General features: G+C 39.3%; 1 protein-coding gene across 1 annotated transcript in view; it reads left to right on the top strand.

Moving 5' to 3' along the window:
* Positions 1 to 19257, top strand: part of LOC124289383 (MICAL-like protein 1) — a 66408-nt gene extending 47151 nt beyond the window's left edge. The window contains 8 exon segments of the mRNA XM_046726005.1: positions 2 to 1636; positions 2619 to 2736; positions 6040 to 6139; positions 7235 to 7308; positions 8042 to 8156; positions 15205 to 15251; positions 16196 to 16299; positions 19162 to 19257. Coding sequence (XP_046581961.1) covers positions 2 to 1636; positions 2619 to 2736; positions 6040 to 6139; positions 7235 to 7308; positions 8042 to 8156; positions 15205 to 15251; positions 16196 to 16299 — 2193 coding nt within the window. The 3' untranslated portion in view covers positions 19162 to 19257.
* The last annotated feature ends 2843 nt before the right edge of the window (positions 19258 to 22100 follow it).

Genomic DNA, 22100 nt, shown 5'->3' on the forward strand with positions numbered 1-22100 from the left:
AACAAACAAGGTGGGCATCCTCAAAACCACCACCACAACCAATGCTCCAAAGAGCACCACGACTAATGTTTTGAAAGGCACCACCACCACCGCTGTAAGTGTCACGACCTCAACCAGTGTAGCACCTCTTAAACCCCCCAGGTTATACGGAGCCGATGGTAGATCTGAGAGCCCGATGGATGTGGACGAGGCGTTACATAAAGCCTCGCATCCAAGACCAGGGTCTGAACCAGTTGCGGTGTTAGTCAGCCCCACTGAGAAGAACCCGGTTCAGGAAAAGAGGGTTTTAGGTGGACTGTTAGCAAGTCTAGCTAATGTTCGACAAAGTAAAACAGACGATGTGACATCACCAACAGACAAATCATCACATAACATGCCCTCTGTTGCTAAGTCAACTACAGAGTTGAGGACGGAGACAACTTCAAATAGACCAAAGAGTGAATCTGCTCTTCCAAAATCTAAAGTTGAATTGAGTGTTGCAAAAACAAAAGTTGTGGCTGATGTGTCCAAGAAGAAGGAAACTGCTAGGGACAAGAAAAGTAAGTCCCCTTTTTCATTTGTGTCGGATAAAATAGGAATTTTCAAAAAGGATGACAAAAAGGAGAGTGACAGCATAATATTAAAAGGTGAACAGACTTCTAAAGTCACAGACTCTTCTTCAAGCAAAACAAGTGCAATATCTTCTGGTGTAAATTTGACAACTGGTGCTGAGAAGGTAAAAAGTAAGGACACAAGTAAGTCAAAACAAGAGGAGAGTGTGCCAAGTTGGAAGAAGGATACAGGTTTGAAGGATCAGAAATCAAACGGGAACAATTTGCTGCTGGACAGTAATGTTCCAAGCAAAAACTCTGATAATATACGATCTTGGAAAACAACTGATCATTCAAAGACAAGAGGATCTGATCTGCTGCAGGATAGCAAGTCAGAACAGAAGTCAAAGCTGGAAGCATCAGACCAAGTTCCGGCATGGAAACAGAGAATGCAAGATAAAGGTCAGCATAAATCAGATCAGCTGCTGGACAGTAACACAACACACAAGTCTGAGCCTGTTGCTGATGATGACACACCTCAATGGATGAAGGCTTTAGAGAAACGAAAAGCTGAAAAGGCAAGGCCAAAGTCAGTTGATGTTTTGTTAGAAGAGTCTGCCTCTAAGAAACAGGGCAAATCTGATCAAGTGGAATTGAGACTAAAGCCTAAAGATGAGCAAGGCTCCCCAGGTGTTAAAGAAAGAGCAAAGTCAGCAAGTATATTGGATGATTCCACAGAGAAGCCTTCATGGCAACTGGAAGCACAGAGACGATTGGCTCACAATAAGCAAGCATTCATTGATCCAGAAAAAGGCAAGGCTGTAAATTCAGATTCAGCTGACTCTAAACCAGCACAAACAGCTCCTCAGAAGAAGCCGAGGACATCCAACCTAATAGGTGACACTCCCATACGACCGCCAAGGCTAAAGATTTCACCCAAAGCAGCGAGTCCTCCCCCTAGTCCCAAAGCCCCTGTCAGACAGCTCAAAAAGATCTCAATTGGACCAGGGTTTGAGTTGAACTCCATGGAGGAGAACAAGGAGCCGCCATCACCAGTGAAGACTCCACCTCAACGTCCCCCAGCACCAAAGGGAAGTCCTTCTAAGGTAAAAACTGTTGAAAATCACTTTGATCTGATTTTCAATGACTTAGGGTTATAAACTATACTTCCCATCAAAAGTTTAGACTCACTAGTGTAAATATAGCTACTTACTTCAGGCAACTGTTCTAAACTACATTTTGCAAAATATTCCATACTGTTAAATGGTACTGTTTACACATGAACTGATGTATTGTAAAACAAATTCATAACGTTGAAAAGATTATTGTCATGAGTTCAGTAGTTGATACAAAACAGTGAAAATTGGCAAATTCTTAACAAAACTTTACACCAAAACACAGCTGTTCACATGCACAATATTTGCACATGCTTTTCAGCAATTTGATGCATGATCCTCGTGCAATTCATCTGCATAAAGTTTGCAGTTTGTTCCCTCAAGTTAGTGGTGAAATTCATCTTCAATGTAACCACATATATATGCATAACATATAGTGAGTGCTTTAAGTGAGTCTAAACTTTTGATGGGTAGTATATATCATGAATCCAATGGTCCAACATTTTTTCTATTCCTCAGGCTAGGAATTGACACACCAGATTCAAAATCAAATTCCAGAATAGAATTAAATAAGTTGATTTATGTTTTTGTATTTGTCTGTACTCACCATCACTGATGAACTTTGGCTCCTCAAAAGTAAAGACACAGTAAAAATATTAAACACTTCAAACAGTTTATGCATGTTTTCCATCACTAAATTGACAATTTTATGCCAGATAGAATGCTAAACTATTGGGCAACAAGAATTTCTTGATTATTTTTCTGCAACAACAGAAGTCTGCAAACCATAAATGATAAAAGTATTGCCTTTAATTTTCAAAACTGCTTTCGGTCATTCTTCGTTATTAATTACATGCAGTCTCTATTTTTACATCTCTATATTTCGCTGACCTTAACATAAAATAATCATTGATTTGGTATTTGTTATGTTGCCATCTACCAGTAAATAGTCTTCTCTTAAAAATGTCCTCAGACCGTCAGTCCAGGCCGAATGTCTCCTGCCATAATCCAGCGTCAGCTTGATGACATTGACAAGAAACTGAATAACCTGGAAATGAGAGGACGAGATTTGGAGGACTCAATCCGAAATGGTAAATATCGCCATAGTAACCCGAACATTGCCGTCCCAGTTTTACATCCGTCATTGTTATTTCTCCCATGTTGAGTGTTGACCATTGTTCCAGTGTTGATTGTGCGTACTGTTAAGACTAATAACTCTATCATCTTATTGCCTTTAGCTTCACCTTGGCTACATTATCAGCAAAATAGGATTAAATGCGTATTTGTGATTATTAAATATTGCCTTATAGGTTAAATATAAGGATATTGGGTTTCAGTGAATATATTTAGATATGCATCTATCATAATTGCACAAGTGCAAACTCATGATATGTATTCATTCAAAAAATATTAAATTTGTTTTGTAAGATGAATTGTTCTGTTTCACAACAGCATGATTTTATTTATTAATTCAACAAAATAAATCTAGTTTTGTAAGATATTTTGATGTTTTTATTTCACGACAGCACGATTGTAATCAAGTTAGATTAATTGACTTTGTTTGAATTCTGATAACACCAAGTTTGTTTAAAGAGATCACCATTGCCTTGCATAACATGGTAGGTTATTTAGCAATTGTACCATAGTCTATAACACCTAGTCTTCATGTATCACCTGCCGTAGCCAACCACTAGCCAATCACTAACCACTCAGTAGATACACCATTGTTTGAGAATGCCAACTGCAGTTCTTTAACATGTTAAACTTATAATCAAAGCTGTATGCTTTAATTGTTTGTATATTCAAGAGTTATTCTATTATTTGTTCATTCTGATTAACTTACAGCAGACAAATTCACATGTATTTTAAATATGAAGAATAATTCTTGGTAATTCAACCTTTTGACACCTGATGAAAAATTGCTTAATGTCATTACAATTTATTTTAAAGTCTCAATGGTTTGGTATTTAAAAATTCCTGAAGTATCATTTTTACAAACAACATTTTTTGGGCAAATGCAAAATAGGATTTTTCTTTGTATGAGGATAAACAAAAAAATGCTGGGTTTTTTTTATCAATTCATAGTAGATAGTTTAACTTTTTGAATTGTTTTTGTCTTTCCGCCTGTATTTTTTTACATCTTTTTCACTGTTTCTTTTTCTTTTCTTTTACCTGTGAATTTCTCAGCATTCTGCTGTACGTTGGTTGGTGTTTGTTATGAATGCCTCGTGCCAGTCATGTGATCATCCATTAAACACTCATCACGCTGGGAGATGCAGATCAACATGCATGAAAATCTCATCTGAAGCTCCTTGCCTAACACGCCTGTTACGCTAATGAATTTCATGTGCTATTCTAACCTTTCAGATCAGAGAGGCAAGAAGGAGAATAAGTTGATTTTCCTGGGGTAACCATTTTCATCAGTTGCTTTTTATGTTGTGTTTCCGGTAGTGTAATGGCATGACCGTGTACAGCACTGGGGTACTTCAGACCTGGTGACAAGGTTATTACCTCCCTTTGTATCGTCAGTATCCTCATCATCATGTTGTCATGTGTCATCCCATGTCATCTATGTCATCCCGTGTCATCAGTGTCATCCCATGTGTCATCATGTGTCTCCGAGAACCTCATTTCATTTCATCGTCAAAATCAAAACAAACTGACAATCATGCAAAATACTGCCAATTGTTTATTTATTTCAATTTTTATGTTTTTCTGTACAATGCTTCATTTAACCTCCCCCAGGAAATAATCCCACCTCATCCTGTGCGTGACATTTTTTTCCTTCAATGGCCAGATTCTTCGGTTGGAATCCAAGGAATACTTTGTAATGGTTTCTTCAGTTTTGCATTTTACACAGGCCTTTTGTCTGGTGACGACTCTCTTAACTTATTGTGTCGAATAGTTATGTAGTTTGTTTTTTGCTTTGTCAGTAGTGTGAATGTTCTTGTAGTTTTAAGAAACATGCCTTGACAGTGTTGTTAATCTGTTTGCAATTTACATGTATTTTAATGTGTGATTAAAGCTGAAGAGGAAGTGAATTTATTTTGTGCAATCATTCATGTATGCCATGATTTAAACCGTAATATTTTAAATTTGTTAGAAAACTGTTTTATTTGATTTTATTACCATGTTTTATGATGTATGTATACATGCATGTAAACAAACAGGATTATAGACATTATTTGCACACAGTGAAGATATCAAATATATCTCCCTTCCTTCTGAACTTTCTTCAGCCATTTAACAAGACCTGGTTTCTGTACTTTCAATTCATATCAATGGCACTAACTCCAGTTTCAAAATTCACCTAACAAGTCTAAACTGGGTGTGGACCATGTATTTGAATTGATTTGATTGGGCATTATGAGAGCACCCAGAAAAACATTTGGGTGCAAATATCAGAAATATATACCTCATATAATCGTTTCTATGACAGTGGCTGAGTTCGGCACTAAATATCTAGATACTTGGTATGCATGGAAAATATGTTGTAACAGTACCTTACTTTCTGCGTAATGTTAGATACTAAATTGTTATTTTGGTATGAATATAAGTATATCTTGTTATATCCTTCCATGAGTGAGTGAGTGAGTATATGCATGATAGAAACTGTCAGTATTACATTTTCTGCATGTTTCACAACTGAATATCTTGATAGTGCCTGCAGTGAACAATCTAGTCATATATGGATCTCATTACTATAGCACTTTCGCAAAAACATAATTAGAAGAGCAGCAATATCTCTGTATTGAAGGATTACCTTAAGAACCACATAATTTCATTGGCTTGAATCCTTTTTCCCAAAACTTTCCTATCGTGCTTCTTAACAGAATTATCCAAAATTCAACTTGTAAATAACATATTTATGGTTGATGAATCTTTATATTAATGTATAATATGTAGCTTCCTATATTCGTCTTCAGAAATCCCAAGTGTGACACCTAGATAATCTGAAGCTAATCTGGATGCATCTAGAGATGCTATGTCTCACCCCCTTATCCTCCCTGTTATTATCACACTGTCTGTTGCACATTGACTGTCACACAGAGTCCAAGACTTTCCACAGACATGAACACTGTCATGGCGTCAAACCATAAAGCATCTTCATGTCACAGATACCCAAGAAAACAATCAGTTTTCGTTTCTGATATAAAATACCTGGTATGCAAACTGATATGCTATTTCATATACAGTTGGAGACAAAGGGAGATAACACTTATGAGCGCAGAATGATTGCCTCTAAAAATATTGTGGATATTTGGATACGAAAAGTGTGTTGTGTCAAGTGAGTGGTATTCTGCGTGACGGTTTCCAAGTTCTTGGTTTGATTGACAGCTGTGACATGTCTGTGTGACACAGGTTCAGGTTTAGCATCTGATTTTGTTTTTCAGTGGATACTACAGAGGAGGAAGATGATATGATGATTGAATGGTTCAAACTCATCAACTCCAAGAACGAGCTGGTTCGCAAAGAGGCTGACCTTATATACATGTGAGTGCGGGGAATTGGTAGTGACGTTTGCCATTGACACAGAATATGTCATTATGTGTCATATATATACACACATATTGTGAAAATACGAGCAGGAACTCAGACAAGCATTAGAATGTGGTTTATAGCCCTTTAACTTTGCCAAATAGGTTGTGAATTCACAGTTTGTAATGATCAATTTTGCTCTCTTCTATCATCATGTTGCCAATAATTGCATAAGATTGTCTCCTAAACCTAGTGACTCTATGTTAGCATAACGTACCTGGTAGAATGGGACATAAGGACAATGTGGTATGTGTGCGGCCGTTACGTCTGAGCAGGCTCTTGAGGAACCTGGTGTACCATGGTTGTCGGGACACCCTGTGGATGTTGGATTTGATTCCCTCCTGGATTGATGGGTGCAGTGTGTGACGACCATTACTGGTGTCACTATTGCTGGAATTATCCAGAAAGGCATAAAGCCCAATTCTCACCATCGCCAATGATCTTTGGTGGGAATCACCTTTATCCTTCATTATGAATAGTTGTGGTGCAAGGGGGTTTCACCTGAGAGGTAAATGTTTAAGGCTTGCATCCCTCCCATGTCGAGGGGACCGCCTCCGTGGTGTAGTGGTTAGAGCATTCACCCGGAGAGCCCAAGGTCACGGGTTCGATCCCCACAGCGTCATACCAAAAGACGTTAAAATATGGTACTTGTTGGTCCCTGCCTGGCGCTCGGCATTAATGGGTACAACATCGACTGGTCGGCTCGGAGTCAGTATAATGTGTCTGAGTGGGGTATTCATGCTTCACTGCTGCATGGTATCTCAGTGAGCTAGCACTATAAAACCAGCTTAAGTCTGGGCTAGTACAAGTAGCCACACATACACACACATGCACGTCGTCATATGAGCGAAATATTCTTAAGTACTACGTTAAACCCCATTTCACTTCACCTCACCCTTGTGTTGGCACACTAAGCAGATTCAAGCAAATGTTAAGTTCTGAGTTTGCATAAAGAGTTCAACAGCAGCCACACAAGAACATATCAAGTTCCTGCTCCATAGCATTTTTATGATGGACCTAATCTAATACTATAAATGTTATGATTGACAGATCCAAACAGCAGGATCTGGAGGATGAACAGGAAGACATCGATGAAATGCTGAATTTTCTTGTGGCGATACCAGGTAACTAACAGTAAAGCTTGTTTCCAACAAGACAATCTAATCTGGACACTCTGAAACAAACCCTGCACCTCCTTGCCACACCCAACAAAGCTCTCGGTGTAAATCCAACTAGGGTCCATGCAGGTAGCAAAGGTACTGTAAGTCCCCATGGTCCCTAGTATGGTGAACTACCTTCAGTTGTTGGTGATCTATAGCCTATTTTTATATTGTGTTGTTCTCTAAAGTTAAAATGTTTTAGATTTAATTACTAGTCTTACATTTATATCTGTGATGTTCTAGTTATTTTACTGTCCTTCGTTGACAGGATTTTATACTCTATCTTTAATTATTGTTAATATATATGTTGTTTTAGTCACGATATGGCTGAAATATTGCCAAAGCGACTTTAAATTTTAACTCACTCACTCACTCAACAAACCTCTCCAGTCCTTGACCTTGACCACAGGAGGTCACTTGCTGTCAGGTGAAGGTGATACACAAGGGCACACAACCCAATCCTGATTTAGTTCAACTCTTATATTCAGCAGGATCAGACATTCACACAGGTTACTGACATTTTCTCCAGGATCCTGATCCACAAAGCATCCGTAAAGTTACAACCTGTTGTAACTCTATAGCTTATCTCAGGCTTAAGAATGTTGTGGGGCGACAAACGTTTTGTGGATCGTGACCCTGGAGATCTGATTGGCCCATCAGGCCTGAAACAGGATTTAACAGACTTATATTTCCCCAGAATTGGAGAAGACTAAAAGTCAGAAGAAGAGGGTAGATGATCTTATAGAGAAGAAGCTGGATATTGTCAACCGCCGCAGCAGCATAGTCGACTGTATCGATGAAGACAGGATCAGGTATATTGTATTTCCAATTCCAAATCAGTTTTGATGTATGATTGAACCAAATTGAGTTTATATTTTAGCTGCGGACACATCCATGCATCCAAAGTTTCAAAACGAACATTGTTTCTTCTTTGTCTCTGAACAAATATAGGTATTTGTGAACACAATTCCAAATATTTTCATTAAAGAAAGGGAGGTAACTCTTCAGTTCGTCATTGGAAAAATGCTCAAAGGAACAGTATCTGACCTATTTTTCCTTATCCTGACTCATGCTTATTGCTTGTCTCCCTTTCCTTCCGAATGCTAGTGGAACACTTGAATCCCCTTTTGAAGCTCCCTTCAAAAAAGCGGACGTAAAATCACTTACCAGGAGTCACCTCCCTTGCAAGGTTTTGGCGGGAACGGCGCCACCCGTCTGCCATGCTCTTCACTCTCTCCTGATTCGCCCGAGTGGGCGGTTGTGAGAGCACCTGGTCCCCTATACGGCTTTATATCCTTTTATTATTTAGGCTTTTCTTCTAAATTAGCTGTATAAGGCTTTAGCTAACATTTACCTACAATATTGTACAGAATTAATTCTCAAATTTCTCCGTTTTTGTCACGTTTTTACGTGATTATTCACATTGTTTACATTTGATGAAATCTTGTTCTAATTGTAGGTATCGTTTGTCTGCTGTTGATCCGCATAACCTATGTCCTAATTGCAAGCCTATATGTTTATCTGACACTCGTTGTCAGTTGTGTTTTCACCTGTCTGATATTGCATTTTACAAATATTCATATTATCTGTCTAGACGTGCAAAGGACAGGTCCAGACGAGATTTACACGACATGTCTAAACCGGCTAAGCTTGCAGAGGACCGGCAGTTGGAGATACACCATTCCAGTGGTCTACCGGGGTCGTCTACAGAGAAGGTTGCCGACTTAGACAACGCTGGCTCGAGGAAGAGGTCATCTACATCTGAGACACCCTCTTCGCAGTCTAAGAAGACTAGGGCATCGTCTTCCCAGAGGAAGAAGGCAGCTACAGCTAAGACTTTGGCGAAGTCTCCACACGGGGGCAACGCAGAAGACAAGATCTTTTTCAACTGAGATCGTCCCGCTGGAAGAAATAGATGTCTACGATGAGCCGCCCATCCTCATCCCTGAGATCACATCTAAGAAGAAGGCGAAGACGTTATCTACAGTGACCACGCAGGTCACCCTATCAACGCAGACGTTCGGCACGAAGGTTCTACGCCCTTCGGAAGAAGCCTCATCCATCTCAGATGCGTCGTCAGTACAACAGACAACGCAGACCTTCAACCCGGGCGCAATTTACCCAACAGATGTTGGATCAACGGTTCGCACGCGAGAGAGCTGCGATGAACCCGACGTCTGCGACGAACCCGAGTGAAGGTCAACTGAGCAGCACACCACGTCTGTTGGGAACCAACGTCCTGCAAAGCATACAGGAAGATTCCAGCTCGACTACAGCGTTCGCACGAATACCTGGCAGCCATACCAACATGGACTCCGCACCAACTACGTTCGACGGAAGGACCAGACGTTTCGCCGAACCCACGCAGATCTTCATCGACGTCAGATACGGACGTTCGTCACGAACCTGCACGCAACGGTTCGTTACCAAGGAGAAGAGAATCAACATCCGTACGAAGGCATAGAGATTCCTCACAAGACTCCAACCCTCGACAAAGCCGTTAACCAACACGCAGGTTCGCGCGAAGGCACGCACGGTCGTCTCTATCTCCATGCAGGTCCCCACGTAGGATGTCACGAACACATTCACGAACGTATGGTTCGCCACGAAGGTCACCACGCAGGTCGCCTTACAGATCGCCACGCAGGTCACCACACAGATCGTCTTACAGATCACCTTACAGATCTCCTCGTTCAGACGACAATAGAAGACATCCATCCTCAGAGCAGGAAGATGACGGCGGAATTATATTTTCCGACTCGGAAATCAAGTCATGGATGGCCAACGGTTTGGAACTCGCATCACCCCCTAAGGAGACCAGCGAAGCACTATCATACTTGATGGTGAATGATGATATAGACTCACTCACGATGCCACCTATCGACCCAGTCTTAGACGTTCCAGACAACCTCAGCACAGCCTTCAAGAAGGCAACTAAATACCAGACTCAGAGTATTCCGTCGTTCAACTCTAAGAAGTTCTCTCTACCCCACATGGAACCCTTCATGAAGGCCCCAGAGATAGATGAGAATTATAAGATCATCAACGACATTCGGACTAAAGCTTACAAGATAGAAGATTAAAAGCTGGCACAGTTAGACACAGTAACCAGACGAACCTTCTTCGGCCTAGCCAGGTCAAGAGCTGTCAACGAGACTCTCATCTCGAAGTTTAAGAATTCAACTTCAGAGGAAGATAGAATGATTTATTCAGCTCTACTTACACAGAAAAAGGATCATCAGTTCATGTCTGAACATCTATCATCCATTTCTGCAGGCTTAACATTATCAAGAAGGCAAGGACTGTTATCTTCATGTACTTGGAGCGAGAAGTTTACCAAGACACTCTACAGAGCCCTTTGGTCAGCACCATCCATTTTTGCAGGAGAAATTGATGAAGTCGCTAAAGATTCCCGAGAAGTAATGATGATCAAGTCTATCGATACACTGGCCAGTGTAATACGTCAGACCTCTCAACGTTATTCCGGCAAATCGAAGTTTGCAGGCATCCAGAGAGCAAGGGATAAGAAATCAGGCAACGCTAAAGGAAATAAGGATTCTTTTTGTCGCCCATCCGCAGCTCCAAGAGGTAACTACGGAAGAGGTCGGCCCTTTCAAGGCGCCAGAAGTTCCAGACGATGAAATACAGGTTCTGAACGACTGGAGTCTTCCACCCCCAGCCGTTCCAGTACAATAGAAGAGATAAAACACTGCGTCACACCAGGTTTCTACTCCCCAATTTTTCTGGTACCAAAGAAAAATTCAAAAGAAAAGTTCCGACTCATTTACAACATGAGGAAATTCAACAAAGATTACCTCCTACCACCCGCAAAGTTCAAGATGATACATCTTCCACAGCTACGACAGCTCATACGTCCGCTAGACTATCTCGCCAGCATAGATTTACAGGATGCATACTTACACATCCCGATCCATCCGGAATCAAGGAAATATCTATGATTCCTGTTCAACGGACGTCATTTCCAATGGAAGGTCCTGCCATTTGGAATATCGTCGGCCCCCTGGTTGTTTACTCGAGTGACAAAGCCCATCAATATATATCTACATCGCCGAGGTCTCACGAGTGCGCTCTACCTAGACGACGGATTCAAGCTCAGCAAGATCCCAGTCAACTCAGACTGCAACTGAACTTCACCATCAGACTTCTCACTCAACTAGGATGGCTAGTAAATCTCCTCAAGTTGGAACTACAGCCTACTCAGGACTTGCAATTCCTAGGAATACGGCTTATAACAACGAAGAATCGCATTCTTGTTCCAGAGGATTGTTGGATCAAGATTCAACAAATGATCTCTCAAGTTCTACTCTCTCTGTTACTACTACGAGAATGGCAGAGCCTATTAGGTCTCCTCACGTCAGCTCAAGACATGACACGCAGAGGAAGACTACAACTGCGCCCACTACAGAGATTTGTGGAATGCCCACTTACACAGTCTGGATCCCTTCGGAATACCAGACAGGCTAAAACCATATCTACTATGGTGGACTCAGAAGTCAAATGTTTGCGACGGAAACTACTTAATAGAGCTGGGGTGCAACGTCCATCTCTACACAGACGCATCACTGCACGGTTGGGGAGCACACCTCGACAAAGAAGTGGTTGCCGGGAAATGGTCGAAACAAGAAATGAATCTGCATATCAACATGCTCGAGATGAAAGCAATAGTAAATGCCCTACTACATTGGTCCAAAGTACTAAGGAACGCAAAATTGATGATCCATACGGACAACTCAACAGTGGCGTTCTACATAAACAAACAAGGATCAACAAGATCTTGCAATCTTCTAGACCTCAGCTTTCAACTATTCAACATAATAACCAATCTCAACATTTATGTGAAAGCATGTCACATTCCGGGAGCCAGGAATGTAATAGCAGATGCGCTATCTCGACCACATCAACCATCCCCAACAGAATGGATGTTACATCCACAAGGCGTTCAGATGCATCATACAGACGATAGGATCTCCACTCGTGAGACCTATTCGCCACGAGATTCAACAATCAACTGGCAACATTCGTCTCTCCCCGATCCGCAAGCATGGGCGACAGACGCTCTAAGCATCCCATGGGAAGGGCTAAACGCAGCGTCTGCGTTCTCCTCCGCCAGTGTTAATACCACAGGTATTACAGAAAATCAGGCAGACAAACAATCTACAACTGATTTTGGTCGCGCCTTACTGGCCAGCAAGAACGTGGCTTCCCGTTCTTTTACAAGAAATCGGAAAACCAACAATACAACTTCCAGTTTGGCCGAACCTACTAATTCATCCTCACACCAAGCAAGTTCACAAGTATCCCAGATTGTTCCACCTACACGTATGGAACGTATCACGAATTGCTTGTCGAAAAGAGGATACTCCGCCAGAGCAGCGAAAGCAGTTACACTAGCTTTACGCAGATCTACTGGTAACTTGTATGCCGACAAGTGGCAAAGCTTTGAGAAAAATGCATCGAGGAAAGGTTTCACTGCAGTGAAAGCAACACATCCTCAAGTGGCGGAATATCTTTGTCATCTCAGACAAATGAGGAAATTAAAAGGTTCGACATTATCTACATACCTAGCGGCTCTCAGCTCAGTTATCACTATGAAGACAGGAGTGAAACTGACCCAGGTGCCAGAGTTACTGGCCTTGCTACGCTCTTTTAAACTGGAAGACCAACAAATGAAATTTAAAGCGCCGGCTTGGGATCTCAACGTGGTATTACGACATCTCACCAGTGATGTGTAAGAACCACTAGAAACAACTTCTTACGAATTTCTTACACAGAAAACGCTATTTCTGACCACCTTGGCTACAGCGGCGCGTATGTCAGAAATACATGGGCTGGACTTTAAACGGATACGTTTTGACACACGTCATAACACGGTTCGTCTAGGATTGAGGTGGGATTTCATAGCTAAGAATCAACTGCCAGGTCAACTGGACAGACAATCCCACATCCCAGCATTATCTACAATCCTTGGGCCAAAGGATATACAAGATTTATCCCTATGTCCAGTCAGATCGCTGAAAATATATCTACAGAAGTCTAAAACCAGGAGACGAAAATTCAAACGCCTTTTCATCCCCATATCGTCGGAGACACCCACAGAGATCTCACGCACTACGATATCAGTTTGGATGAGAGCAATCATACTACGAGCCTACAAGGCAGCGGGACTTGAGCCTCCTCGAGCCTCCAATCCGCACAAAGTTAGAGCACTGGCATCTACACTCGCTCTACATGGAAACTGCTCAATATCCACGATCATGGAAGGGTGTTTTTGGAAATCGGAGACAGTATTTGCTAACCACTACCTCAGAGACTTTGCTACCGAGGACGTCTCCGGTATCCACCAGTTTGGACCTCTGGTTGTAGCTCAACAGCTGACGGTCCCTCAAAGGCGCTGAGATGTATCTCGCCCTTTTACCGCATGTCATGCAAAGCTCGTACTCCAAGGAATAGAGCTTATAGTCCATGTACACGTCTAGAAGAGACTAGCATGAATATTGGACCCTGTACTAGTAAGGAATTACTTGTACATGGTTAGGGTCACTACTCCACTTGATACGACCATCAAGAGTTATTTAAATCCACATGTACGGTTACAGAAGAGATATATTGTGGTCCCCCCAAATTACCAAATTATTTCGACATATGGATCAACAGCAGCAGTGCCATTTTAAGTTCCCATGGGGGTATATAGGATGTAAATTCATCACTAAGGAATCCAGAGGTGGCTTGACCCACCACCTATACCGTCAGATTCTACAAGCAATAAGCATGAGTCAGGATAAGGAAAAATATGTAATTTTCTGACTAAAATTGATATTTTATACTTATCCTGACTCATGAGGTAAGCCCTCCCAACCTCCCCTCAAGGCACTCTGGATTTCCCAGTAAACCAGTGTGTCGGGTTATAATAGGGAGAGAGTGAAGAGCATGGCAGACGGGTGGCGCCGTTCCCGCCAAAACCTGGCAAGGGAGGTGACTCCTGGTAAGTGATTTTACGTCCGCTTTTTTGAAGGGAGCTTCAAAAGGGGATTCAAGTGTTCCACTAGCATTCGGAAGGAAAGGGAGACAAGCAATAAGCATGAGTCAGGATAAGTATAAAATGTCAATTTTAGTCAGAAAATTACATTTTTTACTTTCCGCTTTTTATAATGCGGGGTGATATGGTCATCGCTTCGTCCGTCCGTAATCATTTTATTTCCAGACCATAACTCAAAAACCGTTCAATATTTTTCAACAAAAATTGGTAGATATATCAAACAGAACCTAAGGTGGTGCCTTTTGCTATTTACAGATTTTTGTCATTTTTATCTTTCTCGGTTTCCATAGAAACGTTTTGGACTTAGTCTGGGGGGGGGGGGGGCTTCGTTTCCGGAGCATAACTCAAGAGCCGTTCAATATTTTTGAACAAAACTTGGTAGATATTTCAAACAGAACTTGAAGTGGTGCCTTTTGCTATTTGCAGATTTTTTGGCATTTTTATTTTTCGCAGTTTCCATGGAAACGATTCGGATTTAGTCTCAAAAGGGAGGGGTAGGTTTTGTTTCCGGAGCACAACCCGAAAACTTCTTAATATCTTTCAGCAAAACTTGGCAGATATATGAGGCAGATCTTGAAGAGGTGCTTTTTGCTATTTGCAGATTTTTGTCATTTATTTTTTTCATGATTTCCATGGAAACGATTTGCACTTAGTCTAAAATCAAGCTGGACTTTATGATTTGTTCTTTCAAAGATGTGGGGGCTGGGGGGATATGTCATCTTCTGATGACTCTTGTTTATCTAGTCGTAAGTAACAATGAACATTGGTACAGTGGTGACTAATATCTTCTTAAATGGTTTCAGATATGAAGAAGAAGATAAAGATATTGCCATCATGTTGGAAGCAAAAGGTAAAGCTATGTATAGGACGGTGTGATGAGTGAGGTTCGGGCATAGACACTTACATAGCAGTATGAACAAGGCATGAAACTGCTTCACTCTCACTTAAACATGTTTCTTTATAGGAGTAAGGAAATTGAGCTTGTTGGACTCAGCTTTTGATTGGGACAAGACTGGTGTTTGATATTTACAGAAACGTTTCCATTACGAAGCATCTAGTATACACGAGCTGAAACGATAACTGAAGTCACTATACAATACATATTGTGATACAACATTTGAAGCCTTTTCTAATTTTGAAATGCAAATTAGGACACAAAAGCATACTATTTTTGCCAAATCTGTATATATTGAATTTCAATGAGTTTTTTAACAATACATTATGGAACTATTATATCGGCCAGAATATCAGTGAGTTCAACCTTGAAGACCATTTGATATGCAGATAGTTACATGCTATGGAAGGATGTAGTGATACAGAATGTAGATTATGGCATATTGTATTGTTGACTTAAAGTATTAATTGCAAGGATGCATCAGGATTCATTTCTGCATCAATGACATCACATGCAAGCTTCTGTAGTTCACTGCACAAGTAGATGGGAAAGGGCGGAATTTATATGAGAGCAAGGAGTTTAGTTCATGATTTAGTTCAAGAATACCTTGAAGGCACCAAAATAACATAGTAGTTACAAAACACCATAAACACAAGCTTCCAGTAGGTGTCCTTATTTCCTGCACTGCAACTTGCTTGTCAGAATTGCATCTCTAAGCTGCCAGTTGATCTGATGATCTGGAACTTCTGTCAATTTGGATTTTCCTGCCACACCAAAACTGATTCGCCATGATATAACTGAAATACTGTTGCAAATGGCATAACACCAACTCACACAAGACAAAGACCCGCCCATTTTCAAAATGGCCACCATATCTCACATATCTGTTTTGTCTAAAGTGCGGAGAAGCAGACAAAGGCACATGCGCCAAGGCTATGTTCAAGGTTGGATTCAGAGGTGGTGGGCATTCGTACGTGCCCATATATGCCGTCAGTGGATTTAGGTAGTATTTCTAGTGCATGATGGTTACAGTTGTGCTAATAGCAGCATGGTGGGTTTGGGTCTTACGTGTTTGTCAACAACGCTGTCTTGTTGCCTTCTTCAACACTGCAAACTCATTCTTGTGATGATTCATCATAGATTTACAAAAGAAATCTGTCCTACAGAATAGTTTTCACAGTTTCACTTAAATTTGACATGTGTTTTGTGAGGTTTTTAGTATTAGTCAGTTCTTGGTGCACCGTTCTCTGTCTTCACTTCTTATCTCTCTTAGGGTCCATGACATTCTGATTTCTGATTTCTTTCATTTTATGTCAAGACAAAACTTTTAATCTTCACAAAGATGGTGTTCTTCTTTCAAACTTATGTCATGTGTATGTCTAATTTGTTTTATCATTCTTTCAATGATGAAAAATAAAATATTAACTTACTCTATAATCAAATGCTTGCTGTATATACTAGTAATATTATATAATGATATTTAAGTCACGAAAGTTTTAAGGTCATTGGAATTTTTTAGGAGAATATAATCTTTTTGAGGCCAAATAGAAAAAATGTTGTGGTTCCGATTACACCTCTTAAAAATTTAGGGTAGGTAGGTCAGAATTTAAAAAAACATTACATATTTTTTTTAGAAGTAACGTACAAACTAATAACACATTTATCAATGTGTAATTGTTTATTAAATCAATCTTGCAGCCATCATATCAACTTTCTCTATCAAAATGATAGATATCTGTTGGTGCTGGAAAAAAAAAAATGGTATCATTCAGCTTAAAAAAAAGTAGGGTCGGCACCAGAATTCGGAATCGGAACCACAACATTTAAAAATTTTTAAGCCTTATAGTTCCAAGTGAAGGTAAGAAAAGTGTTTGGCTTCACAAGCCATGGTTGAAGGAGTAAAATTAGTGGTGAATATGCTGTACAGTATTTGACACCTTCAGAACTGTTATGTAGTATGACTTTTTCATTTGTCGTGGCATCGTCAGTAAATCATGGGTTTGTATACACTTAATTCCTCCGTCACCTGTGAATACAGTGGGTCAGTATGTGGTGATTAGGTGCGAAACGAAACACTACTCTGCTGGTACATTGTTAGCTTTCATGCAATGTTGTTTGCTGACGAAAAAGACGAACAACTTGTTCAATGAATTACTCTTTGACACTCCCACCCTCAACATTTTGTCAAATATCACAAAATGAATCAAGAAATGCATCGTATTGTGACCTTGTAAATGTTTGCCCCAAGTGGAGATGTGCCTGTCTTTTGTCTCAATAAAAACATTAGTCTGTTTTTAAAACATAAAAGACAAATGAGCCCTTCTTGTACTGAAGCAATGTGCCGATCTGACACCACAAAGACGCAACACTAATGTTAAGTCAGAAACATCGCTATTTGTACAATATACACTCATTGGATTAAACAGCAGCTGGTTTTCTTTGAACCAGGCCAGCTACACCACAGCACAGATGACAAACATTTTAACAGGGGATGGATGGATGTATTCAAACCTGTGAACAGTGATGATCCTGCTGTATCATTTCACATGATTATTGACAAAGCTACAAGCGAGGATTCAAACAAGAATGTATTTTAAGTAACCATGCTGAATGTGTGCTTGAGAAATGCTGCAATTGCAATATAGCTGCTGTGTGCTTGTGTACTAATTATATGTTCCGTCCGTGTAATCCTTGCAATGTAATGCTGATGGTTAAAGTGTCAGCTTGTCACCCAGAAGACCCAGGTTCGATTCCCCACATGGGTACAATGTGTGAAGCCAATTTCTGGTGCCCCCACCTTGATATTGTCTTAAAGCGACATAAAACCATACTCACTCAATCAATGTAATATATAATAGCAGTGAGGGGTCAAATATTTGGTATATATGAACAAAATAGACGCAATCATTTCCCATGTCATTTCAGTCATGTACAACAGCCAACCAATATTGTCGATTTTAACAGAATTCTAATCTATTTCATCCTCTTTTTGTGCACATTCACATTTCTTAGAGGAAGATCCCTTCTACTGCTATTTTCAATGTTTCACAGCACACAGACAATCAGGTTTCTCGCCTGTCACATACTGGGATGAATTGAGAGACAATGTTTAGGGATCTTACGGGTTTTTTAAAACAACAGGTTAATGGGTTATCAGTTAAAACAGTGGAATTTGGAACATGTATATACTCAACTGTATTATTCTTGTGGTGAGTAACTGGCAACTGAGGCCACCTTTGGATGTGCTTAAGTACATGACACTGTGGCCTGTTTTTAATTTTCAATGTATATATTTTTAATTTTTATGCACAAATCTTTCACATATTCGCTCCTCAAATGTATCTGTTGTTGACAAAGTACATATAATGAGAACTAATCATATATAAACTAAACACATCTAAATATGGCAGATTACTACATTGGTGTGTAATCTCAGATACTTCCCATGTTAGTTGCCACCATATTTCTGTTTTTCAGATTGAACATCTTACAAAATGTGGACCTAATGGTTACTCTTCAGTGGCTATATAACTATGTCTATGGCCATTATAAAACACAGGATTATGCCTTAAAACATGTCTCACTTTATGAGAGTATACATTATTACCTTTCATCATAACTTTCATCAATCTGCAATATGTGGCTTATCAGGCTGTATTGACCGAATTAATTACACTAAACATAAAAGATTTTCATTTAAATATTAACAATTCTATTCCCATGATGTGATTTGAACAGAAGCTCAGTGTTCAAAGCTGCTCTCAAAGACCATGAAATGTTGTTATTCATATCCTCAGTCATTATGGAGGGGAAAATGGTTGTGAATGTTTTTCAAGTTTTGCACACTGTTATTTATCTGTTTCAGGATTTTCCAAGGCCCACAAAGGGAATCAAGAGAAGAAAACAAAGTCCAGTGGTTTTACTCTGTATTACTGATGTGGCAGTATCTCCCACCTGGTGGTACACACACACAAGTGTGTCCCTTCCATATTGAACACCATTAAAGGAGGTCTCAACTCAGACAAATAGACTGGGCATGCCTGATTGTCATTGGTCAGACACAAATACTTAATTCATTATTTAGCTGCAATAGAGTGTGTCCAGAACCATACTTGAATCTGACCAAGACAACAGTGTTTAATTGTTATCACATACAGCATCAGACCCAAGTCCCAGCCATTGGGATGCTTGTCAACACCAAGGGTTGATTGCAAGCAGGAGACTTTGTGTGGTTTACAATCCATGTCCACAGTAACATTGCTGCAATATTTCAAGGGGAAGCATGAAACCTGACTCTTGATGATGTATATCTATCAATAGGTGCACATTTCTGAGGTATTTAAACATGTTGATACACACCTTGATCTAACATTGACTCCATGTCAGTGACCAATATCAAGCAGAACAACCATGGATGACACACTATACCACCATTTGGATTTGAGGGTCGTCAAGTAGTTGTCAGTGACAAAAAGGGAGATAACCCTGTATATCAGGCCAGAGTAATTTTGTTACTCCTTTAAAGACTTCTCTTTTAGCCAAATCGACAAAAGAATTAATAAATCCCATGGGATAATTGTGTTCATTAATTTATATTGACTTTTTGATGCCCAAATATTCTCCAGCAAAGACTTCACCTGAAGCAAATATGGATAGTCGTGTCTTCACCAAAAACCCAGTTGAGCATTTAGTCATTGTGTTGGTGTTGTTTTTTCTTTTCATAATTTTTTTTTCCCAGGCTATAATTCTGTAAAGCAAGTAATGAAATTATTCTGGCCCTACCTTTGATATATATTGTATCTGTAATACAGGTAAATACTGCACCTAATGACATACAAGAAGTTTAAAATAATAAGGATAATGTGTTAATGTGTCCGGAAGTTTATAATGTACAGAGAACATTATTATGTAATTAAAACACCAACACTCCTGTTTGAGACTAGTCAGAACAAAGGTATTTATATCATAATAGTAAACTGTCCTTTCAGAAATATGTATACAAATGCAGTAAGAGGTATTTTGTATTTCAACTACAATGTATGTTTGAAATAATGAAGGTTTTAATGTAATAACTAAATGTCTCATTTTACTGTGCTTAAACCTTATAGTGCTGTTATATATAATATGCTATTCTCATGTATTAAGACTATGGTAGTTTACTTAGAAACTGTATGATTAATATTTATCATTTGAGGTAAGGTCATAAATTATCAAAACTTTGCTGGTGTACCATTTTCGTTGACTTTCTTTCAGAAAAATCTGTGTGGTAGAAGTAATTCCATATTTAATGATCAAATGAACTTGACGTCACTCATTTGTATCACTGCTTATGAAATATGATCTTACTTCAGCTACACAGGAGTGTCTGGTAGGAAGACAATCTGTAAGAAAATGGTTATTCTGACAATGTTTTGAATTATAATATGTAAATAAGGTACTTTGCATTTCCATAGACTTTTGTGGTATTGTTTTAAATTTGCATGTATAGTTTGAGTTTTTTCAAATGTTTTTTATTAGCCTACTCTGATTATAGATTAAACCAAGATATTAAAATGTGCAATAACTGTAAAAATTAAAGTCCAGTCTAACAAAATGTTACTCATATATTGGAAAGGAAATATTTGACTCCAGAAAAGAAACACTATCTGAACACATTTTCTCAGTTAGTTTGTTTATTATTAACTTTCACGCATGATTTTAACGACCACTAATGTAGTAACATATATTTTTTGTAACTTATTTCTAATCTTGTTCAAACACCAGCCATTGGTTTTAGAAAACAGAATCTTAAAACAAATATAGGAAAAGCTGAACCAGACAATCTATAAGTTTATCAACATGTCTCCAGTACAAATTAGCACATCCATACATTAGCTAGTAGAATTGATTTTTGAACTTTTCGTCTTTCAAATGTGTCCTTTAAACTGTTTCTTTATCACAGTAGCGTTGCCTTCTCTGTGAGATGTGATGACCATCAAATAGATTTGAATATTACAAGTGCAGAGATCAAAATATTACACAATCAAATATCTGTTGAAGTTGGTATGCTATTAAACAGAACGGCTTTCCATTGTACAAGCTTGAAGTGTGCCTTGAGATAATGCTAAGGGACCATTCATAACGTATTGGGGTTGATAAAAAATTGGGGGTGTCACCCATTTTGTGGAGCTAGGGTGTCAGCAATTGTGTACATAAACTTATGCTTAGAAATTATGGGAAGGGTAGGGGGTCATTGATTTTGTACATGACTTGCAGGGGGGTCACTTATTTTGTACATAAATGGGGGGGGGGGGAGGGTTCAATTCACATTGTACATGCTTCTCCATAAAAACCATCACCACCACCCCTAGCCATAAATTATGAACAGTCCCTAATGGTATAGATTTATGGTATATTTTATTACTTGATGCAGTTTTCATCAACATTATGAAGTGTTGATAGTGAATAATATATTTTCTTAAAGCAACAATTTTATTTGCAATAGGTATCTTCTTAACACATGGTTTTTAGTTGAAAATCAGTTCTAACAATACACAGTCATGATGTGGAGATATTTACCTTGTAATAGCATCCTGATAAGTGAAATAAATAATAAGTTCTGAAATGTTCAAAATATTCTATATATTTTTTGTCAAAGTACAGGCATGGTGTGCATTCTGGGTTCTCCAGGATTGATAAATATGGGTATTTAGAAAATAAATGCCTTGAGCAATATTTATGATTACTTCAATTTTACACTATTGACAGTATTGATATCGGTTGTGTGAAGATTTTTATGTGTCAATTGCAAAATATAATTCACGG

Source organism: Haliotis rubra, unplaced genomic scaffold (genome assembly GCF_003918875.1).
Source record: "Haliotis rubra isolate DU_JTF1 unplaced genomic scaffold, ASM391887v1 Scf44, whole genome shotgun sequence".
NCBI lineage: Eukaryota > Metazoa > Mollusca > Gastropoda > Lepetellida > Haliotidae > Haliotis > Haliotis rubra.